The sequence below is a fragment of the Salvelinus namaycush genome, chromosome 12, assembly GCF_016432855.1.
Source record: "Salvelinus namaycush isolate Seneca chromosome 12, SaNama_1.0, whole genome shotgun sequence".
NCBI lineage: Eukaryota > Metazoa > Chordata > Actinopteri > Salmoniformes > Salmonidae > Salvelinus > Salvelinus namaycush.
This window is the reverse complement of record NC_052318.1, coordinates 14,636,433-14,663,511: the sequence shown is the minus strand read 5'-3', so window position 1 is coordinate 14,663,511 and position 27,079 is coordinate 14,636,433. Positions and strand designations below refer to the sequence as shown.

Genomic DNA, 27,079 nt, shown 5'->3' with positions numbered 1-27,079 from the left:
CCATATGGAAATGTATGCGAATGTTATACCACGGCTGTCAGCCAATCAGCATTCAGGGCTCGAACCACCCAGTTTATAATATATGATATATAATTGTATCATTCACTTGTGCACTACTCTTAGTGTTTTTTTTTTTTTTTTTTTTTTTTTTGGGGGTGGATCAGCTTAATATTGCGGAAAGAATGTTGCTTCCAATGTAATTGTCTGCATCATTTCCAATCCCCCATATTTTTTTGGGTAAATATATATATCCATTCACGTATGCATACATATACATACACATACCTACATAGACATACATACTTTTTTTAAAGAGTATACCTTTATTATTATTCCCCGCAAACCCTACCACTGATCCCCCAATTGGAGTAAACTGATAAACATTTCTGTTTTTACCTTCAATTTATACATCTTATACACATTTTACAGACACAGTCTACTTTATAATAGTTCTCTCTTGTTTGTTCTTAGTCCTTCCTCTATTTCTGTTGTCCATCCAGTTTGATTTCCACTTGTAACTGTGCTATTTCACAATAGCTCCGCACCTATACACATTTCACAGATCCCGTATGCCCTACATTGTTTATCTTGTTATTAGTCCCACCCTTCAGCTCCACTCAACCTTTCCCATCTATCTTCCAACATCATCCATTTCGGATTTTTATTTGCCATATATTTTTCAACTGTGCTGTGATGCTTCACAAAAGATTTGAATCTTCCTATTCTCATAGCTTCCACGGATTGTAAATTAAAAATAAACATTTTTGCTAAAATAATTATTATATTATTGATTGATTGACTATGGCTTTTCAAATCCCCCAGTATTGCTATCTGTAGCGTTAGTTCTACGCAAATGTTGCAATTCTTCAACCATTCCTGGACCTGTGACCAAAAACAAGCTACATGCGGACAATACCAAAATAAATGGTCTAATGACTCTGCCTCCTCACAGCAGAATCTGCAGAGCTGGGAAGATTGTATCCCCCATATATATAACATTCTATTAGTTGCAAGAATTTTGTACAATAATTTAAATTGAAAAATTCGAAGTTTTGAATCCGGCGTTGTTTTGCGTATCAATTCATAAACCATGTGCCATGGAATGGGTACATCGAAAATCTCTTCCCAACTATTTTGCAATTTATATGGCACAGCTGTCAGTTTTTTGGTCCTTAAATTAAATTGGTATATGTTTTTATTTATCACACTTTTCTTTAACCATTTATGTTCTTTAATATAAGGCCGACATACAAGTTCCTTACTTTTATCCCCTTCTACCTGCCTCTTCCATTTTTGTGGTAATGCTGCAATTAATTGGTTGTAATTTTGGGTAGAGCAGACATTTCCATATGTCTGTGTTAGCTGCATGTGTGACATTACTCCACCAGTCCTATTTATGATATCATTCACAAAAATTATACCTTTTTTAAACATTTCTTCGATAAATACAGTTTTTTTATCAATTACTATATTTGAATTTAACCACAAGATTTGTTGTACTATTTGTTCCGTCCTTTCAGGTGGATTAAACTGAAATTGCAACCAACTTTCTAAGGCTTGTTTAAAAAATAAAGATATTTTGGAGATTATTTCCTTTTCAAACAACCGAAAGTGAGCAGGTGTAATCTGAATAAAGGGAAAAAGGCCCTTCTTGAACATAGGATGAGACATTCGTACCAATCTACTAGAGAACCAGTTTGGATTTAAGTATAACTTTTGTATGACTGATGCCTTTAGTGAGAGGTCTAATGCTTTAATATTTAATAATTTCTGCCCTCCGAATTCATATTCGTTATATAAATAGGCCCTTTTAATTTTATCTGGCTTGCCGTTCCAAATAAAATTGAATATTTTTTGTTCATATAATTTAAAAAGCAGGTCACTAGGTGTAGGCAAAACCATAAGCAAATAGGTAAACTGTGATATGATTAAAGAGTTAATCAGGGTGATTTTCCCACAAATAGACAGGTATTTTCCTTTCCATGGTAGCAAGATCTTATCTATTTTTGCTAACTTTCTATAAAAATTTATTGGAGTGAGATCATTTCTTTCTTTTGGGATTTGTATACCGAGTATGTCCACATCTCCGTCAGACCATTTAATTGGTAAACTACATGGCAATGTAAAATGTGTATTTTTTAGTGATCCAATACGTAATATGGTACATTTATCATAATTTGGTTTTAATCCAGAGAGGATAGCAAATGTATCTAGATCCTCTAAGAGGCCGTGGAGAGATTCTAGTTGTGGTTTTAAAAGAAAACATGAATCATCAGCGTACAATGACACCTTAGTTTTTAGGCCCTGGATTTCTAATCCCTTAATATTAATGTTTGATCTAATTTTAACAGCTAACATTTCGATGGCAATAATAAATAGATATGCCGATAGTGGACAACCTTGTTTTACTCCTCTAGATAGTTTAAAACTTTCTGAGATGTAGCCATTATTTACTATTTTACACCTAGGGTTACTATACATAATTTTAACCCATTTTATAAGAGATTCCCCAAAATTGAAATATTCTAGGCATTTATATATAAACTCCAGTCGTACTTTATCAAAAGCCTTTTCAAAATCAGCTATGAAAACCAGGCCTGGTGTCCCCGATATTTCATAGTGTTCTATTGTTTCCAGTACTTGCCTTATATTATCTCCAATGTATCGTCCATGTAAAAAACCTGTCTGATTAGGATGAATAATATCTGACAAAACTTTTTTTATTCTATGCGTCAAGCATTTTGCTAGGATTTTTGCATCACAACACTGAAGTGTAAGAGGTCTCCAATTTTTTAAATGGACTGGATCTTTATATATACCACTTGGGTCCTGTTTCAGTAATAATGATATCACACCTTCTTGTTGCGTGTCTGATAATCTATCATTTATATAGGAGTGGTTAAAACAAGCTAATAATGGTCCTTTGAGTATATCAAAAAAATGTTTGTATACTTCCACTGGTATGCCATCCAGTCCTGGAGTTTTCCCATCCTTAAAGGCCCCAATTGCATCAAGTAGTTCCTCCTCTGTAATTAGGCCTTCACATGAGTCTTTCTGTACAGATGTTAATTTTACATTATTATTAGGGAAAAAATCCATACAATTAGTTTCAGTTAGTGGAGATGGAGGAGCCTGAAACGAAAACATATTCTTAAAGTACTTTACTTCCTCTTTCAAAATATCATTTGGTGAATCATGCGTGACTCCATCATTTGTAACAAGTTTTAATACGTTTTTTTTGGTAGCATTTCTATATTGAAGATTGAAAAAGAATTTGGTGCATTTTTCCCCATATTCCATCCAGTTCGCTTTATTTTTATAATATATTACACTGGATCTTTCTTGAATAAGTTCCTCCATTTCTTTTTGTTTTTCCTCTAACTTATTCTGTGCCTCTATGGTACCGTTTTTATTGTTATCTAACTGTACTGTTAGTCCTTCAATTTCCTTTGTTAATATGGACTCTTTTGATCGAAATTGCTTTTGTTTTATAGATGAGTACTGAATTGCATGGCCTCTAAAGGCACACTTAAAAGTGCCCCATACAATATGGGGATCTGCTGTACCTATGTTATGTCTAAAAAAGTCAGTTATAAATTCTTCTGTCCTAGTTCTAAACAATTTATCATCTAGTAGGCTTTGATTAAATTTCCAATATCCTCGCCCACGTGGAAATTCTGTAAGAGTAATATATATGCCAATTATGTGATGGTCCGACCGCATTCTGTCCCCTATCAAACACTTTTTAACTTTTGGTGCCAGAGAGAATGATATAAGAAAGTAGTCAAGGCGACTAGCTTGATTAAGCCTCCGCCATGTATATCTCACTAGGTCAGGGTATTTAAGTCTCCATATATCCACTAATTCCAATATATCCATGACATTCCTGATTTCCTTAAGTGCCTGAGGGTGATAGTTTGTAGTGTGATTTCCTTTCCGGTCCATAGAGGTATTTAAGACCGTATTAAAATCTCCCACTATAATAATAGAGTCTAGTGTTGCTTGTAGAGTTAATACATTCTTATATATATTGTCAAAGAAGCTTGGATCATCATTATTCGGACCGTATAGGTTAATAAGCCATATATGTTTATTGTCCAATAACATATTTAAAATAATCCATCTACCTTGAGGATCTGTTTGGACAAGTTGCACATTTGGATCAAAGTTATTATTAATTAAAACCATCACCCCTTTTGAATTTCTTTGCCCATGGGAGAAATATATTTCGCCCCCCCAGTTCTTTTTCCACAAAACTTCATCTAAAACTGTCGAATGGGTTTCCTGTAAACAATAGATATTATAATCCTTCTCTTTTAGCCAGGTAAATACTGATCGTCTTTTCTTATTATCTGCTAAGCCATTACAATTGTAACTGGCTATACTTATTTCACCACTTACCATAATGAGACACACCTTTCAATTATTTTTATCAAAATATATGTTTGTAAACATCCTATTAAAAAGTAACATAATGATTGAGTGTCTATATAGTTGTACCATGACATTTGCATCTCCACTAAGCAAACCTCCAATTGGTCCCCACTATTCCACCCGCCAAAAGCCCCCATCTCGAGTTGGGTTGTCATCCCAATGCCCGGCAGACCACCCCCGACCCCCCGCATCGCACAGCCCCGGACCGACTGGGATCCATCCTTCGAAAAGTGCACACAGCGCCATCCACCGAACCGAAGCAGATCCACCGCCAAATGCATTTCCATCGCCCTCACCTCGATTTGTATTATATATTGCTGTGGATCATCCTCTATAGTCCCTAACATCTTTTACTTCTTCCTTCGCAACAGTTGTGGGATACACACATACACCCACACACATTCAGCCCTTACCCCCACACAACCATAAGCTCACCCTCTCAACAATTGCACCATCCCAGAGCCCAACTCAAGATGGGTCATGATTTACAAATGTACTTGCAGTTGCAGCTGCATGAGAAGGCCTGCAAGACCGCGCAAAAAATGAGCATAAATGTAGAGATTTATTTACCATTGTCACATCCTAGATGATGGAGGTCAAATGTACACCTTCTTCCTGAAACACCCACAATATGGTCATCCGTTTTGACCATGTTCCCAAGCATCTCCATGCAGTCCGACTTTGATTTCGTGCCACCAGGGCCACAATAATATACCCCCTCTCTGAATGTCCGAGTGTGACCCCCTCCCCATGGGTTACTGCAGCTAGTGTTGCCAGCACTGCCACTGCCTGGGTGGGGGCACCCCACCGGAATCCCCACCGGCTAGGTACAAGGTCGTCAAGGTTCTCATTAGCAGCTTTGAGAATTTCCTTGTTTATTATGCTCTCCCTTTAGGGGGCTTTGGCTTTGCAGGACCAACCCTGCCAAGCAGGCTCAGAATCTTGAGGGGGCAGTGCTGCTCTTGGTCCCTGACCTCATTTTGGCTGCATACAGACCGCTTACAGCATGCACATAAAACAGTTAGGGACTTCTCCTTAGTATCTGGGCCATTCATGTGGGTGTCTAGGGTATAGGGCCATGGACCGTACCATTAAAATAGGATAATAAATAATTAGATATAATTTATTTTAAAAATGTAGTTCCCCATGATAGGACAATAAATAAATAAGACGTATAATTCATTATAAAAGTATATCCATCATCTGAACAACATTGAAAGCCCTCTCATACCCGGCTCACAGCAATACATTGGCTCTGGGATATGCAACCATTTCATTACTCACTCACTCAACTTTCCAAACATAACAAATAAAAATAAACACACATCACACCATCCACACATACTGTGCCTTCTGTTTACTTAGTTTTTATCTTCACTATGTAGAAATAGTGCTTGTGTTCAATTAGTTATATGTGAAGATTTATAGAAAAGCTATATTTTGTATTGTATTGTTGCAATCAATAACCGGGCTTGAATTGTGTTTATTTTCCTCATCTATGAGAACTTTGTAATTTTTAAAATAACCATGGAGTAGTCTTTGTGTCTCTGAACAACTGGTTATCAATATATAGTTTATCAACGACGAGAGCTACTCGTTTCGCTTTTAATCTATTTTCTTTGAAAATTGGATACAGAACTTTGCGCCGTTCTGCAATTTCTTTCGGAAATTGATCATTCATGCCAATTTTGGTCCCAGCAAGTCTTTTACCCAGGCTTTTAACCATTATTTTATCTTTAAATGAAGCAAATTTGGCAACGATTGGGCGTTCGTACCTCTGCCCTCTCTGTCCGAGGCGGTGTACACGTTCAAGTTGGATCTTGTCGATAACTTCGCGTGGAATCTGAAGCGCTGCAAAAAGGAACTCTCTAACTACAGATTCAGGAACCTCTCCTTCTTTCTCTTGGATATTTGTAAGTACCAAATTCTCTCTCATGGATCTAGTTTGTGTGTCCAGTAAGCATTCCTTCAGAACGGTGTTCTCCTTTTTAATTTCATTCATTTCGGTTTCAATCTTATTGACTGTCCCTTTTAGCGCGTGTGTTTCCTTCTCCAATGCCGCAGCTTTTTCATCACTCATCTCTAGGCTTGCCTTCAACTCTTTTATATCCTTACTAACTAATTCAAGTATACCCAGTTTGTCATTTATTGATTTTAACAGATCGGTTTCGACCTTTACCATTGCCGGTGGTGAGAATATTAGATCATCAGTGTCTGTTGAAGAGTCACGTTTTCGTTTTTGAATTGGTTCCCCTGTCTTACTCTCCGTCATGTTTGGGTGTTGCTTGTTTCGTAATATTTGTCGATAAATGTCTCTAGTCTTAGGATTTGTTTTGTGTTATTATCCAGATTGAAGGTTATCACCCACCAGATTATTTAGTGCTAATATTTTAGTCTAATTTAGCAGATATTTCGAATATTATGTTTTATCTTGAGGTGCTCTACATAACTTCGTTCAGTCCGCCATTACCTTTACGTTACCTTTACGTCCGCCGTCTACGTCTACGCCCTTCCCTTCCCTAACTACTCTTAGTGTTGCATTGGTCAGGAGTGAGGGTGTAGGTATACAACAGCACCAGAGTCCTCTAGTCGCTTCAGAGCTTTCACCTCATGGGACAGGTTGTGGTACGAATTCTGTCAGGAAGAGGAGAAATTAAAAAATCTATTGATTTTCAAATATGTTAACACACCATGCAAAGTGGTTTGAAATTGTTCATGACAGCAGAACACCAAAGTCACTCCTCTGTATCAATACATTTCATTTGATGTGTCTCCACATATCATATTCAATGTTATTCATATGTGACTTTGCATAGTGTTTTAGACAAGACAACTGATTGTTGATAGTCCAAGGGCTACATCCCAATTACCTTTCCGTCCTCCCAAAGTGTACTCTCTTTCACTTGCTTTCACTGATTTGAAAGGAAATGACTGGTTTACAGAATGTGGTGGAAACTCCCTCTGGCCCATGCCTCCACCAATCCAATGCTTTTAGATTTGTGGGAAGTAGTGAATGAGTGTACACTTCAGAAGAACGTAGATATTGTTGGGACGCACCCCATTTCAATTTCCTCCCTCACCTTCATAGACTTCATGGTGTCATAGCCATAGTAGTGAATGGGGTGCTTCAGGTCTTTAGACTCTGGGTAGCCAAATCCAGCGATGTGGATCACGTCACAGTAGTTAAGGGCCACGTAGATGGCCAGAATGCCAGTTGTAGGGTGCGCTGGGATCTGTGAGGACAAGCGTAAGAGACACATTAGACATATTATATTTTATTTCACCAGGAGGTGGCAGCACTAGTGTGTAAAAATTACAATGAAAGACGATCAGTCTTCTCCATCACTACAACATCAGTTTTAATATAATAATAATAATAATAATAATAAGACATGCCATTTAGAAACGCTTTTACCCAAAGTGATTTACAGTCATGGGTGCGCACATTTTACATATGGGTGGCCCCGGGTATCGAATCCACAATCCTGGCATTGCAAGCGCCATAGTCTACCAACTGAGCCATAATCCCTAAACACTGTACATACTTACGGCCGGTTTCACACACACAGGTGAAGGCTAGTCCTGGATTTAAAAAATTCCCCATTGAAAATACTTTTTAGTCCAGAACTACACTTAAAATGGACCATAGTGTACATACCTTACTATACAGTACCATATTTATTTTATTTATTTCACCTTTATTTAACCAGGTAGGCAAGTTGAGAACAAGTTCTCATTTACAATTGCAACCTGGCCAAGATAAAGCAAAGAATTTCGACACATACAACACAGAGTTACACATGGAGTAAAACAAACATATAGTCAATAATACAGTAGAAACATAAGTCTATATACAATGTGAGCAAATGAGGTGAGATACGGGAGGTAAAGGCAAAAAAGGCCATGGTGGCGAAGTAAATACAATATAGCAAGTAAAACACTGGAATGGTAGATTTGCAGTGGAAGAATGTGCAAAGTAGAAATAGAAATAATGGGGTGCAAAGGAGCAAAACAAATAAATAAATACAGTAGGGGAAGAGGTAGTTGTTTGGGCTAAATTATAGATGGGCTATGTACAGGTGCAGTAATCTGTGAGCTGCTCTGACAGCTGGTGCTTAAAGCTAGTGAGGGAGATAAGTGTTTCCAGTTTCAGAGATTTTTGTAGTTCGTTCCAGTCCTTGGCAGCAGAGAACTGGAAGGAGAGGCGGCCAAAGGAGGAATTGGCTTTGGGGGTGACCAGAGAGATATACCTGCTGGAGCGCGTGCTACAGGTGGGTGCTGCTATGGTGACCAGCGAGCTGAGATAAGGGGGCACTTTACCTAGCAGGGTCTTGTAGATGACCTGGAGCCAGTGGGTTTGGCGATGAGTATGAAGCGAGGGACAGCCAACGAGAGCGTACACGTCGCAGTGGTGGGTAGAATATGGGGCTTTGGTGACAAAACGGATGGCACTGTGATAGACTGCATCCAATTTATTGAGTAGGGTATTGGAGGCTATTTTCTAAATGACATCGCCGAAGTCGAGGATCGGTAGGATGGTCAGTTTTATGAGGGTATGTTTGGCAGCATGAGTGAAGGATGCTTTGTTTTGCGAAATAGGAAGCCAATTCTAGATTAAACTTTGGATTGGAGATGCTTAATGTGAGTCTGGAAGGAGAATTCACAGTCTAACCAGACACCTAGGTATTTGTAGTTGTCCACATATTCTAAGTCAGAACCGTCCAGAGTAGTGATGCTGGACGGGCGGGCTGGTGCAGGCAGCGATCGATTGAAGAGCATGCATTTAGTTTTACTTGTATTTAAGAGCAGTTGGAGGCCATGGAAGGAGAGTTGTATGGCATTGAAGCTCGTCTGGAGGGTTGTTAACACAGTGACCAAAGAAGGGCCAGAAGTATAGAGAATGGTGTCGTCTGCGTAGCGGTGGATCAGAGACCCACCAGCAGCAAGAGCGACATCATTGATGTATACAGAGAAGAGAGTCGGCCCAAGAATTGAACCCGGTGGCACCCCCATAGAGACTGCCAGAGGCCCGGAAAACAGGCCCTCCGATTTGACACACTGAACTCTCAGAGAAGTAGTTGGTGAACCAGGGGAGGCAATAATTTGAGAAACCAAGGCTATCGAGTCTGCCGATGAGGATGTGGTGATTGACAGAGTCGAAAGCCTTGGCCAGGTCAATGAATACGGCTGCACAGTATTGTTTCTTATCGATAGCGGTTAAGATATCATTTAGGACCTTGAGCGTGGCTGAGGTGCACCCATGACCAGCTCTGAAACCAGATTGCATAGCGGAGAAGGTGCGGTGGGATTCGAAATGGTCGGTAATCTGTTTGTTGACTTGGCTTTCGAAGACCTTAGAAAGGAAGGGTAGGATAGATATAGGTCTGTAGCAGTTTGGGTCAAGAGTGTCCCCCCCTTTGAAGATGGGGATGACCGCAGCTGCTTTCTAATCTTTGGGAATCTCAGACGACACGAAAGAGAGGTTGAACAGTCTAGTAATAGGGGTTGCAACAATTTTGGCAGATAATTTTAGAAAGAAAGGGTCCAGATTGTCTAGCCCGGCTGATTTTTAGGGGTACAGATTTTGCAGCTCTTTCAGAACATCAGCTGACTGGATTTGGGAGAAGGAGAAACGGGGAAGGCTTGGGCGAGTTGCTGTGGGGGGTGCAGTGCTGTTGACCGGGGTAGGGGTAGCCAGGTGGAAAGCATGGCCAGCCGTAGAATAATGCTTATTGAAATTCTCAATTATAGTGGATTTATCGGTGGTGACAGAGTTTCCTATCCTCAGTGCAGTGGGCAGCTGGGAGGATGTGTTCTTATTCTCCATGGACTTTAGTGTCCCAGAACTTTTTTGAGTTTGTGTTGCAGGAAGCAAATTTCTGCTTGAAAAAGCTAGCCTTGGCTTTTCTAACTGCCTGTGTATATTGATTTCTAACTTCCCTGAAAAGTTGCATATCACGGGGGCTGTTCGATGCTAATGCATATGAGTTACCATCTAACTCATTAGGTACCATCTAACTCACTGTTACCATCTAAATCATTGTGTACCATCTAACTCACTGTTACCATCTAAATCATTGTCACCTAACTCATTTGGTACCATCTAACAAATGTTCTTTTTTTTTGGGGGGGGGGGGGGGGGGGGGGTTGGTAGATCAGCTTTAATATTGCATATATATTGTAGGTTCTATGAATTTAATTGTTTTGCATAATTTCTAATTCCCCTTATTTTAATTTTCTTTATACTTTTTCCCAATTACCCTACCATCCTTATCCTGATTGGAGTAAACTAACGGACAACAATACTTTTACTGCTACTTACAGCTATTTTCGCTCACATCTACGGTACCTGTAGTTAAATACTTATACGTATATTCCTAATTTTCTCTTTCTTCAAGTGCTGGATTTAATCCCACAATGGCCAATCCACCAATTTAACTCAATCCCTCCGATGTCCACAGATTAACCCATCTTTCCAAGTATAATGCTATTTCCTTTTGCAATACATCCCTCCATTTTACTATGATGTCTTATGAGGGTCCAGAACCTCCCTATTTATTAAATTTCTACTGATATTGTCCTAAAAATAAATACTTTACCCCAGAGTATAATGATATTTCCCATTGACTGATCGTGGTTTTTCAGATCCCCTAACAATGTTTGCAGGTCCATCTAAACCCTGATATTTTGACATAACCATTCCTGGACCTGACTCCAAAAGCGAGCCACCGATGGACAGTACCAGAAAATATGTTCAATTGACTGTTTCCTCATTGCAAAGACTGCACAAGACTGACTGTTCAATGCCTTATATATTGAGCATTATTTTTGTAGCAAGTATTTTATATAATAGGTTTAAATTGAAACAAACGGATTGTTTGTTTTATACTGTATGTCAGTTCATAGACCCGATGCCAAGGTATTGGGAAATCAAGAACGGTATTGCTATCAAAAATGTTGACTTTAAGCCAAACTGATCATTTTTGGTGGATTTATAGTAATCATTTTAAGCCATTTATGGTTCAATGGTGGTGCTGGTTGGTGGTTTGAAGATATCCCTCTAGTGGTGTGGGGGCTGTGCTTTGGCAAAGTGGGTGGGGTTATATCCTGCCTGGTTGGCCCTGTCCAGGGGTATCGTTGGACGGGGCCACAGTGTTTCCCGACCCCTCCCAGCCTCCAGTATTTATGCTGCAATAGTTTGTGTCGGGGGGCTAGGGTCAGTCTGTTATATCTGGAGTATTTCTCCTGTCTTATCCGGTGTCCTGTGTGAATTTAAGTATGCTCTCTCTATTTCTCTTTCTTTCTTACTCTCTCCCTCTCCTCCCGGAGAACCTGAGCCCTAGGACCAAGCCTCAGGACTACCTGGCCTGATGACTCCTTGCTGTCCCCAGTCCACCTGGTTGTGCTGCGGCTCCAGTTTCAACTGTTCTGCCTGCGGCTATGGAACCCTGACCTGTTCACCAGACGTGCTACCTTGTCCCGGACCTGCTGTTTTCGACTCTCTCTACCGCACCTGTGCGCGCTAACTCTGACTGCTCGGCTATGAAAAGCCAACTGACATTTACTCCTGAGGCGCTGACCTGTTACACCCTCCACAACCTCTGTGATTATTATTATCATTATTATTATTATTTGACCCTGCTGGTCATCTATGAACGTTTGAACATCTTGGCCATGTTCTGTTATAATCTCAACCCGACACAGCCAGAAGAGGACTGGCCACCCCTCAGAGCCTGGTTCCGCTCTAGCATCCTTCCAGGTTCCTGCCTTTCTAGGGAGTTTTTCCTAGCCATCTTGCTTCTACATCTGCATTTCTTGCCGTTTGGGGTTTTAGGCTGGCTTCCTGTATAGCACTTTGTGACATCTGCTGATGTAAAAAAGGCTTAACAAATACATTTGATTGATTGATTGAATGGGTGGCAGACAGACCAATTCTTTAATTTCTTATTTAAGTCATTGTCTAATTTTGTATTGAGCATACACCTCCATACACTGTTGTTAATTGCTTGTGTGACAATGTTACCGTTCTTGTTTACAATGTCCTTCATAAATATTATACCCTTCTTGTAGTTTTTCAAATATTTTTTTTTTTTTCTCTATCAGTACATTGTGGACTTTAGACATTATTTGATCTTCCTTTTCTGGAGGATGAAATTGAAATTGTAGCCAACTCTGTAAGACTTAATTTAAAAAGGAAGATACTTTAACCTCTCTTGTGCACGTGAGACGGTAGCGTCCCACCTCTTCAACAGCCAGTGAAACTGCTGGGCGCCAAATTCAAATACAGAAATACTCATTATAAAAATTCAGAAAACAAAACATATTTTACATAGGTTTAAAGATTAACTTCTTGTTAATCCAACCACGGTGTCAGATTTTTAAAATGCTTTACGGCGAAAGCATACATTACGATTATGAGAACATAGCCCACAAGACAAATCATTACAAACAGTAGCCAGCCAGATAGAACAGTTACACAATTTAGAAATAGAGATAAAATTAATCCCTTACCTTTGATGATATTCATATGGTTGCACTCAGCAGACATTAATTTACTCAATAAATGTTCCTCTTGTTCGATAAAGTCTCTTTATACCCAAAAACCTCAGTTTTGTTTGCGCGTTTTCTTCAGTAATCCACAGGCTCAAACGCAGTCAAAACAGGAAGACAAAAAAATCCAAATTGTATCCGTAAAGTTCATAGAAACATGTCAAACGATGTTAATATTCAAACCTCAGGTTGTTTTTAGCCTAAATAAATCGATACTATTTCAACCGGACAATAACTTTGTCAATATAAAATGTAAACAAGAAACGCACTCTCTCGGTTGTGCGCAAGAAAAAGCTCCGTGAAACTTTAGGGTCCACTCATTCAGACTGCTCTTACTTCCTCATTTTTCAAAATACAAGACTGAAACACTTTCTTAAGACTTGACATCTAGTGGAAGGCATAGAAACTGAAAGTTGAGTCCTAAGTCAAGGGATACTGTAATGGCATTGAATAGAAAACTACAAACCAAAAAGAAAAACTCCTTCCTGAATGGATTTTTCTCAGGTTTTCACCTGCCAAATCAGTTCTGTTAAACTCAGACACTATTGTAACAGTTTTGGAAACTTTAGAGTGTTTTCTATCCAAATCTACCAGTTATATGCATATGATATCTTCTGGGCCCGAGAAACATGTCGTTTAATTTGGGCATGCATTTCATCCAAAATTCCAAATGCTGCCCCCTACCCTAGAGAAGTTTTAAAGAGGGACCCATTTTCAAGGTATTAATCTGCAAAAAGGCAGAGTCCACTCTTAAACATAGGATGGGGCTCTCTTAGTAGCTTGCTAGAAAAACAGTTTGGATTTAGATACAATTTCAGTAAAATGGAGGCTTTAAGGGAGAGGTTTTATGCCTTAATATTTAATTGTTTTAAACCTCCAAACTCAAATATGCTTGTGTAAAGTTAAGTTTTTCTTCGCATGATTTGAAAAAGGATTCTCCTGGAATCGGTAGAGCAATGAATAAATACACTATATATACAAAAGTATGTGTGGATTCTGCAAAAAACTTGTGGATTCTGCTATTTCAGCCACACCCGTGGCTGACAGGTGTATACAATTCAGCACACAGCCATGCAATGTCCATAGACAAACATTGGCAGTAGAATGTCCTTACTGAAGAGCTCAGTGACTTTCAACGTGGCACCGTCATTTTGTTATTTCACCTTCATTTAACCAGGTAGGCTAGTTGAGAACAAGTTCTCATTTACAACTGCGACCTGGCCAAGATAAAGCAAAGCAGTTCGACACATACAACAACACAGAGTTACACATGGAATAAACAAACATACAGTCAATAATACAGTAGAAAAAGTCTATATACAGTGTGTGCAAATGAGGTAAGATGAGGTAAGGCAATAAATAGGCCATGGTGGCGAAGTAATTACAATATACCAATTAAACACTGGAGTGATAGATGTGCAGAAGATGAATGTGCAATTAGAGATACTGGGGTGCAAAGGAGCAAGATCAAATAAATAAATACAGTATGGGGATGCCACCTGTCATAGGATGCCACCTTTCCAACAAGTCAGTTTGTAAAATTTCTACCCTGCTAGAGCTGCCCCTGTCAACTGTAAGTGCTGTTATTGTGAAGTGGAAATGTCTAGGAGCAACAGTGGCGAAGTGGTAGGTCACACAAGCTCACAGAAAAGGACTGTGCTGAAACACGTAGGGAGAAAAAAAAGGGTCTGTTCTCGGTTAAAACATTCACTACCGAGTTCCAAACTGCCTCTGGAAGCAACATCAGCACAATAACTATTAGTCGGGAGCTTCATGAAATGGGTTTCCATGGCCGAGCAGCCGTACACAATCCTAAGATCACCATGTGCAATGCCAAGCGTCGGCTGGAGTGGTGTAAAGCTCGGCGCCATTGGACTCTGGAGCAGCGGAAACGCGTTCTCTGGAGTGATGAATCACACTTCACCATCTGTCAGTCCGATGGATGAATCTGGGTTTGGAGGATGCAAGGCCAGGAGAACGCTATATACCCAAATGCATAGTGCCAACGGGAAAGTTTGGTGGAGGAGGAATAATGGTCTGGGGCTGCTTTTCATTGTTCGGGCTAGGCCCCATAGTTCCAGTAAAGGGAAACCTTAACGCTACAATTACATTCTAGATGATTCTGTGCTTCCAACTTTGTGGCAACAGTTTGGGGAAGGACCTTTCCTGTTTCAGCATGACAATGTCCCCATGCACAAAGCGAGGTCCCTACATAAATGGTTTGTTGAGATTGGTGTGGAAGAACTTGACTGGCCTGCACAGAGCCCTGACCTCAACCCAATTGAACACCTTTACGATGAATTGGAACGCTGACTGCGAGCAAGGCCTAATATCAGTGCCCGACCTCACTAATGCTCGTGGCGGAATGGAAGTAAGTCCCAGCAGCAATGTCCAACAGCTAGTGGAAATCTTCCCAGAAGAGTGGAGGCTGTTATAGCAGAAAAGGGGGGACCAACTCCATATTAATGCCCATGATTTTGGAATGAGCTGTTCGACAAGCAGGTGTCCACATACTTTTGGTCATGTGGTCATGTATGTAATAGAAAATTAATCAGGGTAATCTTCTCGTAAATGGAAAGGTGTTCTCAGAGAAGAAACGTATTTATTATTTTACATAAAAGGTTTTTGAACAATACTTGTACCCATCTTAAGTTGAAAAAAAACAGGCACTTAAACAGATTCTAGACATATTGTATCAAATGCTTTCTCAAGATCTGCTATAACGGTTATACATGGTTTACCTGCATTCTCATAGTTTTCCATTATTTGTAGTAGTTGTCTAATGTTGTCTCCAATATATCTTCCCTCTAAGAATCCCGTCTGATTGTGATGAATAACGTCCAGAAATACCTTTTTTAGTCTATGAGCAATACATTTGGCCAATATTTTTGCATCACAACACTGAAGGGTCTAACTCATTGTTACCATCTAACTCATTGGTTACAAAGGAAAACTAGTAACCCCAAGGACCAAAGTTCAGACACCAAGGTCTGTAGGTTTCGAAACATAGATGACTCTCCACCCTTTCAGTCATTTCCCTTACAAAACAAGGTTTGTTTTCTTAGTCACTCCTTCCAGAGAAAGGAGACGAAAGAGGAAGGATAGCATCAGTGACCCAACTCCTAGCTGTGACTAATGGGAGGAGCGCCATTCCCTAAAGTGACCTCATCAAGATCGGCCATGTCACAGTCATTAAATAATTTAATCAAGTTTACAAGACACAGGCTAAGCTCTACTATTTTTTTTATATTGAACAGATAGAACAGTAGAGAGAAGACAGGAAAGATAGAGCCAAAGGGCAGTGGGCGAATTCAAACCCATGCCAACTCTGGCACCAGTGCAGTGGGGTCAGTGGCAAAACCACTGGCCCACACAGAAAACGCATCCTCCTGTCTTCCCTTCTTTGAGCTAGTCATTGATCAGTATGTGATTGTATAGTTGAAAGCAAAGGTCCCATAACATACCTTTCACCAATCCGGCAAGCGGTACGAGAGCGCCAATTCTAGGTCCAAGAGGCTTCTAAACAGCTTCTACCCCCAAGACATAAGAATCCTGAACAGCTAATCAAATGGCTACCCAGACTATTTGCATTGCCCCCCCCCCCCCCCCCCCCCCTTACGCTGCTGCTACTCTCTGTTATTATCTATGCATAGTCACCTTAATAACTAAACCTACATGTACATATTACCTCAACTACCTCGACACTGGTGCCCCTGCACATTGACTCTGTACTGGTACCCCCTGTATATAGCCCTGCTATTGTTATTTACTACTGCTCTTTAATTATTTGTTATTCTTATCTTACTTTTTTTTAAGGTATTTTCTTAAAACTGCATTGTTGGTTAAGGCCTTGTACGTAAGCATTTCACTGTAACCTGTTGTATTCGGCGCATGTGACAAATACAATTTGACTTGATTACTTCAAGGAAGACAGGAAGGAAGGCTGTATTAGGCTCCTGAGTGCGCAGCGATCTAAGGCACTGCATATCAGTGCTAAAGGCGTCACTACAGACCCTGGTATGATTCCGAGATCACAACCGGCCGTGATCGGGAGTCCCATAGGGCAGCACACAATTGGCCCAGCATCGTCCGAGTTAGGGGAGTGTTTGGCCGGGGTAGGCCGTCATCGTAAAATAAGAATTTGTTCTTAACTGACCTGCCTAGTTAAATAAAGGTTAAATAAATAAAAATATTTGGAAAGTATTGAAACCAAGCCCTAGTTTCAGGACCGATGACAGAGAGGGCAGAGTCCCTGGGATTAAACTAGTGATCGTCTACAAACACACATCACCGCACGCTTAAATTATTAAAACAAATACTATTTGAACCTAGGTCTGGTGCCTGGATACATACTTATTCAGGGTGGATAACCAGTCAGGTTCAGTAAAAACCTGAGAGAAGTACCCGGCGACAAAATAAACCACATCATCTCACGGGCATCACCATAACCTTGAACATTCACTCCATAATTCCTCTTTTGTCACACATTTCCATTTCAAAAGAGTTGTTTTAAGCTTCCAGCCCATCCTTTGAGAGCCAAGGTATGCCACAGTTTGAACTTGAAGAGCCCTTTAACAGTGAGAGTGGGAACAAAGCACCATTGTAAGAGTCTGGACTTTTCACTCAGGGCTGAATTGAACCCCTACGCACAGAGGAAGAAGAGGAGGGCACCTTAAGAAAGGAGGAGTGGGCAAACTCCAAGGTCAGACAAAAATAAATACGTCAATGTGTGATTTTTGCCAATGACATTCTAAGTAATGACATTCTTAGCTTTGCCGTGAACAGCCAAGGCTCCAAAGTAATACTTATAGTTTCAAATTAACCCAATGTTTTCTATGAAACCATAGTCACTCATGAAACTGCATGGACATTAAAACAGCACTAATACCATCTTCCCCATTACATAATAGTTTATCTACTTCGTGTGACCACTAATATTGATACAACGACGTTGAATAATTATAGATTACTACACAGACATTCATTGAAGATTTATCTTGACCCTAAACTCTCTTGACCCCTAATTGACTGTGGTGATGGGAGAGAGTTTTGACTGGTGATTTTCTGAAAAGCAATTATTTTCACACCCAAACAAAGCGGAAGTGGCGACATTCATAGCCTTCTTATCACTACAGTAACTTGTCTGCAAGCTTCAGACATTTTCAAACCGTTCCAAGAAGCTCCCTAAATATAACCACTAAAATCTTAAAAGTGACTCAAATTACAAGAACAAGATTGAAATGGTGGTTAAATGACCAGAACGCCATCCTATTACACTACCATTTTTTCTACAAACTAGCTTTTCATGTCTGTGAAAGACATGGTGGAATGCATTTAACAACTGTGTTACAATAGCATTTGCCAAAATGTAATAATTGTACTTCCAACACACTTTAAACATGTACATTTCTGTTAGGGTGAGCAGCTATTCTGAGCAGCTCTCACCTGGTTGGTCTTTGGAGGTGTGTTGAGAGGCAAGTGGAGCATGCGGCTGGCCGTTTGCTGCAGGAAGTAGGGGTCCAGGATTCGGATGTGGCTGGTTTTACCCAACCAGATCTCAGGAGGGGGTTTCCAGAAGCCCTTTCTGATCTGAAGCCACAGATCGAGTGAATAGAGTGAGTCTAGTTAGAAAGAGCCCTGGGTGGTCCGTATGTATCAAGCGTCTCAGATTAAGTGTGCTGATCTAGGATCAGGTCCCCTTGTCCATCTATTCTTATTCATTATGAAGGCAAAACTGATCCTAGATCAGCACTCCTACTCTGAGACGCTTGATAAATACGGCCCCTGGTTAAAACAGCTTCACCAGTAGGGCTACGTTCCACACCAGCACACTACATAGTAGGGCCAATATCCACACCAGCACACTACTTAGAATCAGACCTGGGTTCAAGTACTATTTTAAATAATTTCAAATACTTTCGCTCGGTTTGATTGAGCTAGCAAGGCGCAATGGAATTGTTGCAAAAGTGCAAAGCCTACCCATCTAGGACTGCAGGCAGACTACACCAAACACTAAAAGTTTTTGAAAAACGTAAAATTGTATTTGAACCCAGGTTTGCTTAGGATACATTCCCAATACATTGCTTAATTTTACAGTGCCGTAAAAAAGTATTTGCCCCCTTTCTGATTTTCTCTATTTTTGATATTGACTATTATCAGATCTTCAACCAAAACCTAATATTAGATAAAAGCAATCTGAGTTTACAAATAACAAAACAAATTACACTTATTTAATTTCTTTCATTAGCAAAGTTATGCAGCACCCAATTCCCCCGTGTGAAAAAGTTATTGCCCCCTTACTCTTATTAACTGGTTGTGCCACCTTTAGCTGCAATGACTGTAACCAAATGCTTCCTGTAGTTGAATTGGGTGTTGGATAACTTTTAAATAAATAAAATAAGTATCATTTTTTGGGGTTATTTGCAAACTCAGGTTCCCTTTATCTAATATTAGGTTTTGGTTGAAGATCTAATAACATTCAGTATGAAAAATAAGAAATTTTGAAAATCAGAAAGGGGGCAAATACTTTTTCACGGCACTATGTGCTAAACTAGCGTGGAAATTACAACAGAGCCTAGATCTAAGTATTAACTCCTGCCCAGTCATTGGTTGATCACACGTGCCTTCTCGTCCCTCTTAGAATTAGACTACTGTGTAAATGAGGGTGGCATGACCCTACACCCCAAGACCGTTCCTTTCAACATTATTATTAGACACTGCTCCAACACAACCTACTAACAGAGCCTCAGGGTAGGGAGATAGGGTGGAAAATACAATGTTCCAGCAGGTGAGGGTGATCATGTTTAAATGAATAAGGTGTTTTAATGTGGCATTGGGGAGAGAAGAGTGTGTATGGATGTGTGTGTGTGAATGAAACAGAAAGAGACTAGACTAACTAGAAAGAGAGAGAGAGAGTGTAATCAGTAATCAGTTGTATAATCCCCTGTCCTCCATTCATGTTCTTTACCTAATATATGATACTGTATGTCCTGTAATCAGTTTTAAAGTTGCAAGACTTTAAAACCTTACTTCATCTCATCATATATTTTCTTAAAGGTAGATGGGGAGTAATGGGCATCCCTGTCTTTGTGTCTTTGTGTTGAAAATATCACATCCAGTATAGTACCCTCTTCTCATTGTACAGGATCTCTTTGAGCCAGCGCACGTCCTGCTGCTTGAAAGGCACAAGGACCATGAGTGTGTCAGGGTCATTGTGGATGCTGGGGTTGTAGGAAGCCGACTCAGGGTAGAAGAGGCGCATGGTAGTCTTGTTCCCCACGTCGGCCTCATACCCCCGAACTGGGGCATCGTTCAACCTGGGTATGACCAATAAGACATTGCATGAACCATAGTCACACAGCCTGCATACTGCTGTTATAACCATGACAGAATGTGAAATAAATGTGACATAGCAAGACATAAAGCACTCAGTCTCTTACCTGATCACTATGTCATACTTGTTAATGGCACTTCCTAACGAGGTGTTCTTGATCGCGAACCCATTTCCAACCACCATGCAGGTTTTGCAAGGCAAACTGAGGGCAGGAAGAGGACAAAACAGTACAGCTCAACCAAGGTATCATGGTAGACCTTTTAAAAAAATGAATTGTCCATCAGGAATGTGTCAACTGTCAGCTGAATAAAATATTAACTTCAATAGATTCATAAACTAGATTGTAATCTTATGCAAACAATGACTGATTTCTACAGTAGCGTCATTGTCAGGGATATACTTTGACCTAACTGTTTTATCCTCTCAGGCATGTCATAGCTAGCCATGGCTGCCAATGCTTTCACGAGAAAAAGCTCTGGAAAACAGAAAATTAACTTAAGCATCTCATACAAGAAATGTAAACATGAGACAGACATGGTTAATGCAGATAACACTAGTAACATTGATGCTTGCTATTACATGTTAGTAATAACACTGTCATAAGAATAAAAAAAGCATAATTCAAATAAAAACACACTGAAAAGCACCTTTAACAGAATATGCATTTTGTATGAAGTACCCAGAGGAGGCTTGTGAAGGGGAGGGCGGCTCATAGAAATGGATTGAATGGAATGGTGTCAAACACGTGTTTGATACCGTTCAATGAATTCCATGCCAGCCATTACAATAAGCCTGCCATTCTATTTAAACTTCCACCAGCCACCACTGGAAATACTCTTTGAAGTGGAGGATGGTGACAACATACCACTGCCCTTAACACCATAAGGCAAGGCTAACGTGGACAAGTAGCGTCGCCAGAAGAAATCCTCCAGCTTCAAGAAAAGTTGAGCATTCCTGCTCACACTGGTAGGATAAAACACAGGTAGAAATACATACACCTGCTGATAAGAAATATTAAATCAATGTGGCATAGACTTACTTAAATGCCATCAATGTGGCATAGACTTACATACTCACTTAAAATAGCTATGATTGTGGAAGGAAGTTTGATGTTATATACTTTCTTCGAAGCCTGATGTGTTAAGAATTACACTTGTGTTGAGAAACAAACCCAAACTCATTGTATCATTGCAAAACCAAACTCGTTTGTTAACGGTCGGAAAAAATAAAAAACTTCTGTTACCATGGCAAAACATGACACACCTAACTGGTCACATTTCCAAGAAACCACAAAGTTAGAAAAACAGAAGAGAAACATGCAAATGTTTTTCTTTTTGAATGGCCATTTGTGATATTGTTGTCACTACCAAAGTTACAGATGTATTTCTTTTCCTTCTATGCTATATTTACATTAACTTTTCAAATAGAGCCTATAACCCAAATATAGGGTGAGAGAGGAAGAAAGGGATAAAGAATGAGAGAATGAGAGTGAAAGAAAGAGGGAGAAAGAAAGAGTAAAAACAAAACTCCTCCATGTTTCTCATCAAGTAGACTTTATTACTCACTTGAAGTTGAGTCTCTCCCACTTCTGAGAGATATTCCAGCTGTCACAGAGGGCCTTACTGAAAGCCCCTTCACTACTGAAAAACACAGAACATGGAAATGAAACAGAAACACACAATTGAAATAGAAACTCAACTGAAACACACAGTATGTGGTCTCTGGGATGGTTAAAGGTCTCAACTGGGAACCAACCGCTGGGGACATAACGTCGGTTTCCACTGTGGATACCTGTGGTAGAAATTAGCCACCTGTGGTAATTTCTGTGGGGTGTTGGATTGAGCGTGCAGAGATTGACACAGAGACAGAGAGGCTTTAGTCCGCAAAAACAACTTTACTTAGACAGAAAATAAATATATCAAAGAAATAACTTAGGTTTTGCTCGGTCTTCCTTCTCTCTCTTAACTGGTGTCCGTCTCTCTCCCTTTTCTCCCACGGTGTGCCATCGTGCTCCTTTTATTTAGCCTCAATGGCTGGTTGGCACTTTCCTCTAATTACCTCCACTTAGCTGTCCGTGTCGGGGTGCCCAGCTCCCGTATTCCCAGCAGAGGGAGCCAATGTCGACTCACGTACCTCCCCTCTATTACCATCCAGGGTAGACCTCCTGGGATACCACACACCACTTTGCCCAAGGTTATGCCACACTCAGGGTTTCAAAGGGGTTCTTCATCTGTCCCCATAGTAAAACTATTTTTGGTTCCAGGTAGAACTACAGTACCAGTCAAAAGTTTGGACACACCTACTCATTCAAGAGTTTTTCTTTATTTTTTAGATTCTCCAAAGTAGCCACCCTTTGCCTTGATGACAGCTTTGCACACTCTTGGCATTCTCTCATCCAGCTTCACTTGGCACTACTTCCAACAAGGAGTTTCCACATATGCTGAGCACTTGTTGGCTGCATTTTCTTCACTCTGCGATCCAACTAATCCCAAACCATCTCAATTGGTTTTAGGCCGGAGGAATGTGGACTCCAGATCCTCTGATGCAGCACTCCATCACTCTCCTTCTTGGTCAATTACCCCTTACAAAGCATGGAGGTGTGTTGGGTCATTGTCCTGTTGAAAAACAAATGATAGTCCCACTAAGCGCAAACCAGATGGGATGGCGTATCGCTGCAGACTGCTGTGGAAGCCATGTGGGTTAAGTGTGCCTTGAATTCTAAATAAATCACTGACAGTGTCACCAGCAAAGCACCCCCACAATCACACCTCCTCTTCCATGCTTCATGGTGGGAACCACATAAGCAGAGATCATCCATTCACCTACTCTACATCTCACAAAGACACAGCGGTTGGAACCAAAAATCTCAAATTTGGACTCATCAGACCAAAGGGCAGATTTCCACCGGTCTAATGTCCATTGCTCGTGTTTCTTGGCCCAAGCAAGTCTCTTATTCTTATTAGTGTCCTTTAGTGGTGGTTTCTTTGCAGCAATTCTACCATGAAGGCCTGAATCACGCAGTCTCCTCCGAACAGTTGATGGTGAAATGTGTCTGTTACTTGAACTCTGTGAAGCATTTATTTGCACCACAATTTCTGAGGCTGGTAACTCTAGTGAACTTATCCTTTGCAGCAAAGATAACTCTGGGTCTTCCTTTTCTGTGGCGGTCCTCATGAGAGACAGTTTTATCATAGCGCTTGAAGGTTTTTGCGATTGCACTTGAAGAAACTTTCAAAGTTCTTGAAAATGTCCGGATTGACTGACCTTCATGTCTAAAAGTAATGATGGACTGTCGTTTCTCTTTGCTTATTTGAGCTGTTCTTGCCATAATATGGACCTGGTCTTTTACCAAATAGGGCTATCTTCTGTATACCACCCCTACCTTATCACAACACAACTGATTGAATCAAATGCATTAAGAAGGAAAGAAACTCCACAAATTAACTTTTAACAAGGCACACCTGTTAATTGAAATGCATTCCATGTGACTACCTCATGAAGCTGGTTGAGAGAATGCCAAGCGTGTGCAAAGCTGTTATCAAGGCAAAGGGTGGATACTTCGAAGAATCTGAAATATATTTTGATATATTTAACACTTTTTTGGTTACTACATGAGTCCATCTGTGTTATTTCATAGTTTTGATGTCTTCACTATTATTCCACAATGTAAAAATAAAGAAAAACCCTGAAATGAGTAGATGTGTACAAACCTTTGACTGGTACTGTACCTGGAACCAAAAAGGGTTATTCAAAGGGTTCTCCTATAGGGACAGCCGTGTACAACAGCATATACTGTGGTGAAAGTGAACAAGACTCCCTAATTATGAGTAACTCAAGTGTTCTTGAGAAGCGCTATATACTGTCAGTAGAATAAAAATCCTTATTTCTATCAAATTGCTATCAAATGAAAACATGCTACGGTGATGAAATTTCACTTCCTTATGTTATAAAATACATTTTACCAAGACAAATATGAATATTCATGTCATGAATCATTCAGTGGGCTCTTTCTCTAACATATAATTACATTACATAAACAAAAAAAATCCGATTTCACAACCTAATGAATGCAATAAGAAGCACTGAACTCTGTTGACATAGTGGTGCAGGTTTCTCATAACTTTTGAGGATTTTACATTTTGTTGTTCTCGTCTTCAAAGTTGTTTCCGCAGGTAGCTAAAACCTAAATTATCATGACACGAGCTGAATTAAATGTAAAAGACTTTGAAAATAAGCTTGTTTTTGTGAGAAAAGTTTGAAAAAGAACAGGAATTTCTAATTAATATGAAAAGCATACACTAAAATATGAAAATACTACATGTCATGTCTCTATGTTGTTTTATGTCCTGCGGATTTGAGACGAAAGATGACAAGTTCAATGGGAAAGTCAGCCTATCAGGTAGCCAGTAGCCTTAATTCTGGCACAGAATCCAGCCTAGCTGACGCAGTGCAATTTTCCTTTTTTTTTCCTTTTTTTTCTCTGGCCTCCATTGATTTAGTCACCCTAATTCTGCTATCATACAAGGGTAAAAACTCAAATAACCTTTGAACGGATAATGACAGACGTGGTTTGGACTACTGGTTTTCTTAGACGATTATCTAGACAATTAACATATTATTTTACCATTGGTCAAAAGATGCAAATCCTGAACTTGATGGGATGGTCTGGTCGAAGGTATCTGTCATCGGTACAGCTCTATTTTTCTCTTATACGTACAATTTGTAATGTTCTGTAATTTTTCTGTTTAGATAGCTATATTGAATAAAAAGTGCCACTTATCAGAGTCTAGCAGACCCACTTATCTGACATTTTGGCCAAAAAGATAACGTGCAACGAACGTTGTGTTTGCATTTGGCCAACACCCCATGCAAAGAGACTTTGAGCTTCTACTCTGTCTTTCTCTAAAATCCCTGGTCATGGCAGCCCTAAACCAAGCTTAATCTCTCCCCCCCGGGGGCTAAAGAGTACATGGGTACGTCACAAATGGCACCCTATTCCCTATATAGTGCACTACATTTGACCAGGGCCCATAGGCACTATTTTTGACCGGAGCCCTATGGGCCCTGGTCAAAAAGTAGCACACTATATAGGGAATAGTGTGCCATTTGAGACACAGCCTGTATCTCTCTTACAAGCCACTCCGTGCTTACATAAACTCTGCCACCCTCTGTAGCACTCAAATCCTGTCAAATGCAGAAGGATCTTGAGGAGGACCAGGTGGCTGAATGAAGACAAAGGGGAGCTTTACCTCTGAAGGAAGAAATGTGAATAGTAGTAGGACACACAGCACAGCAGCAGCACAGGTACAAGTACTCTGGACCATGCTGCAAATTAACACAAGAAGGCGATTTTAATGTACAGATACCTTTTGCACGCTTCACAGCACAGTATGCCATACTCGCCTGGGTCAAAATCCATAAGAGAAAGGCAGACACAAAATCATTTCCCTGGTGATGTTGAAGACACAAGGGCATTTGTTATTTCAATTGAATGCAATAAAATATTTTTCACTAGCTGATTTTGACCCAGGCGAGTGCAACATGCCGTGCTATGCTGTGACACAAATAACAAAAAAGACTGGTCAAACTCAAGCTCTGGGGGCTGTATATATCAATCTAGGATCAGTTTATCCTTTCAGATAATAATATATGAGTCATTGAAAATGTGAACTTTAAGTGAACTTAACTTGAACTTCAAGACAGTGAAAACGTCCTGGAATTTGACTAATGGTAACGGGACTGTTTTTCAAAACATTACACATAGCAGAGTAGCAACAAGACAACGTCTGGGTTGCTTATTAACAATAAGGCGTTACAAGCAACACATTTCAATATATTCACAAAGAAAAGGCCTTTTTTTTACTAACCTCCCCTCACATTTGAACTGACTAAGGTTAAGGAAAACCCTAGCAGCAGAATATACAATAACATAATACCATGACTGGTTTAGTCATGACTGACTAAATTACCTGGCATTAGGTTACCTGAAATCTGAAGCATCTGTCAATTCTCAAACTGATAGAATTGGATATAATGCATTGAAATACTGGTTTAAATCACTTACTTTTGGTGTTCTTCAGAGACATCTTCACCTGCTCCTTTCTCATGTCTGGAGTGTTTGTGTTGATGATGTCACCCTGAGAGAGAGATAGAGAGAATGAGAGAAACATCCCATTTAATATATCGCCCAATCAGCTAGCCACCAGTCAGCTGTAACCACTCCTTTTCCTCCCTCCCTTCATAGGTTGGTCTACACACACACAAAAAAAGCTCTCTCTCTCACACACACACACACAAGCTAGGAATTGCCAGGGTCCTCACGATACAACATTATCACAATACTTAGGTGCCGATACGATATGTATTGCGATTCTACATGCATTGCCATTAAATAATGTGATTTTATTGAGATTCCATAGTCCAAACATATTGCTCACCATATGTCTGCTGCAAAGGGACACAAGAGAGCCATGATAAAATGTTTTGGTCAGTCATGGAAATAAAAGTGCTGAAAACAAATTGGCTCCTTATTTAAAAAGAAGATGGAGAACAAGCTATGAAGGAAAAATACTGGAGTTTTGGTGCTGGTACAGCCAATTAGTGCAAAAATAATACTGCGATATTGTCAAAAAGATAAGATATCTTGTCAAAAATAATATACCGATATGTAAAAACAATTCAGCATCACTAACACACACAAATCAAATTTTATTTGTCAAATGTGCCGAATACAACAAGTGTAGACCTTACCGTGAAATGCTT

General features: G+C 39.9%; 1 protein-coding gene across 6 annotated transcripts in view; it reads right to left on the bottom strand.

Annotated features, from left to right (window-relative positions):
- LOC120056936 (CMP-N-acetylneuraminate-beta-galactosamide-alpha-2,3-sialyltransferase 4-like) overlaps window positions 1–26,454 on the bottom strand; it is a 34,242-nt gene extending 7,788 nt beyond the window's left edge. The window contains exons 1-10 of one of the 6 annotated variants that reach the window (XM_039005233.1): window positions 26,382–26,454; window positions 25,567–25,642; window positions 21,883–21,957; window positions 21,183–21,280; window positions 20,729–20,792; window positions 20,424–20,519; window positions 20,111–20,300; window positions 18,430–18,573; window positions 7,515–7,667; window positions 6,905–7,068 (exon numbers count right to left, since the gene is read on the bottom strand). In XM_039005233.1, the coding sequence (XP_038861161.1) occupies window positions 6,979–7,068; window positions 7,515–7,667; window positions 18,430–18,573; window positions 20,111–20,300; window positions 20,424–20,519; window positions 20,729–20,792; window positions 21,183–21,280; window positions 21,883–21,957; window positions 25,567–25,642; window positions 26,382–26,424 (1,029 nt within the window). In that variant the 5' untranslated portion in view covers window positions 26,425–26,454 and the 3' untranslated portion in view covers window positions 6,905–6,978. The remainder of the gene's footprint in view (window positions 1–6,904; window positions 7,069–7,514; window positions 7,668–18,429; window positions 18,574–20,110; window positions 20,301–20,423; window positions 20,520–20,728; window positions 20,793–21,182; window positions 21,281–21,882; window positions 21,958–25,566; window positions 25,643–26,381) is intronic. The other 5 variants (XM_039005234.1, XM_039005235.1, XM_039005236.1 and 2 more) reach the window with 5 other exon arrangements.
- Between the last annotated feature and the right edge of the window lie 625 nt (window positions 26,455–27,079).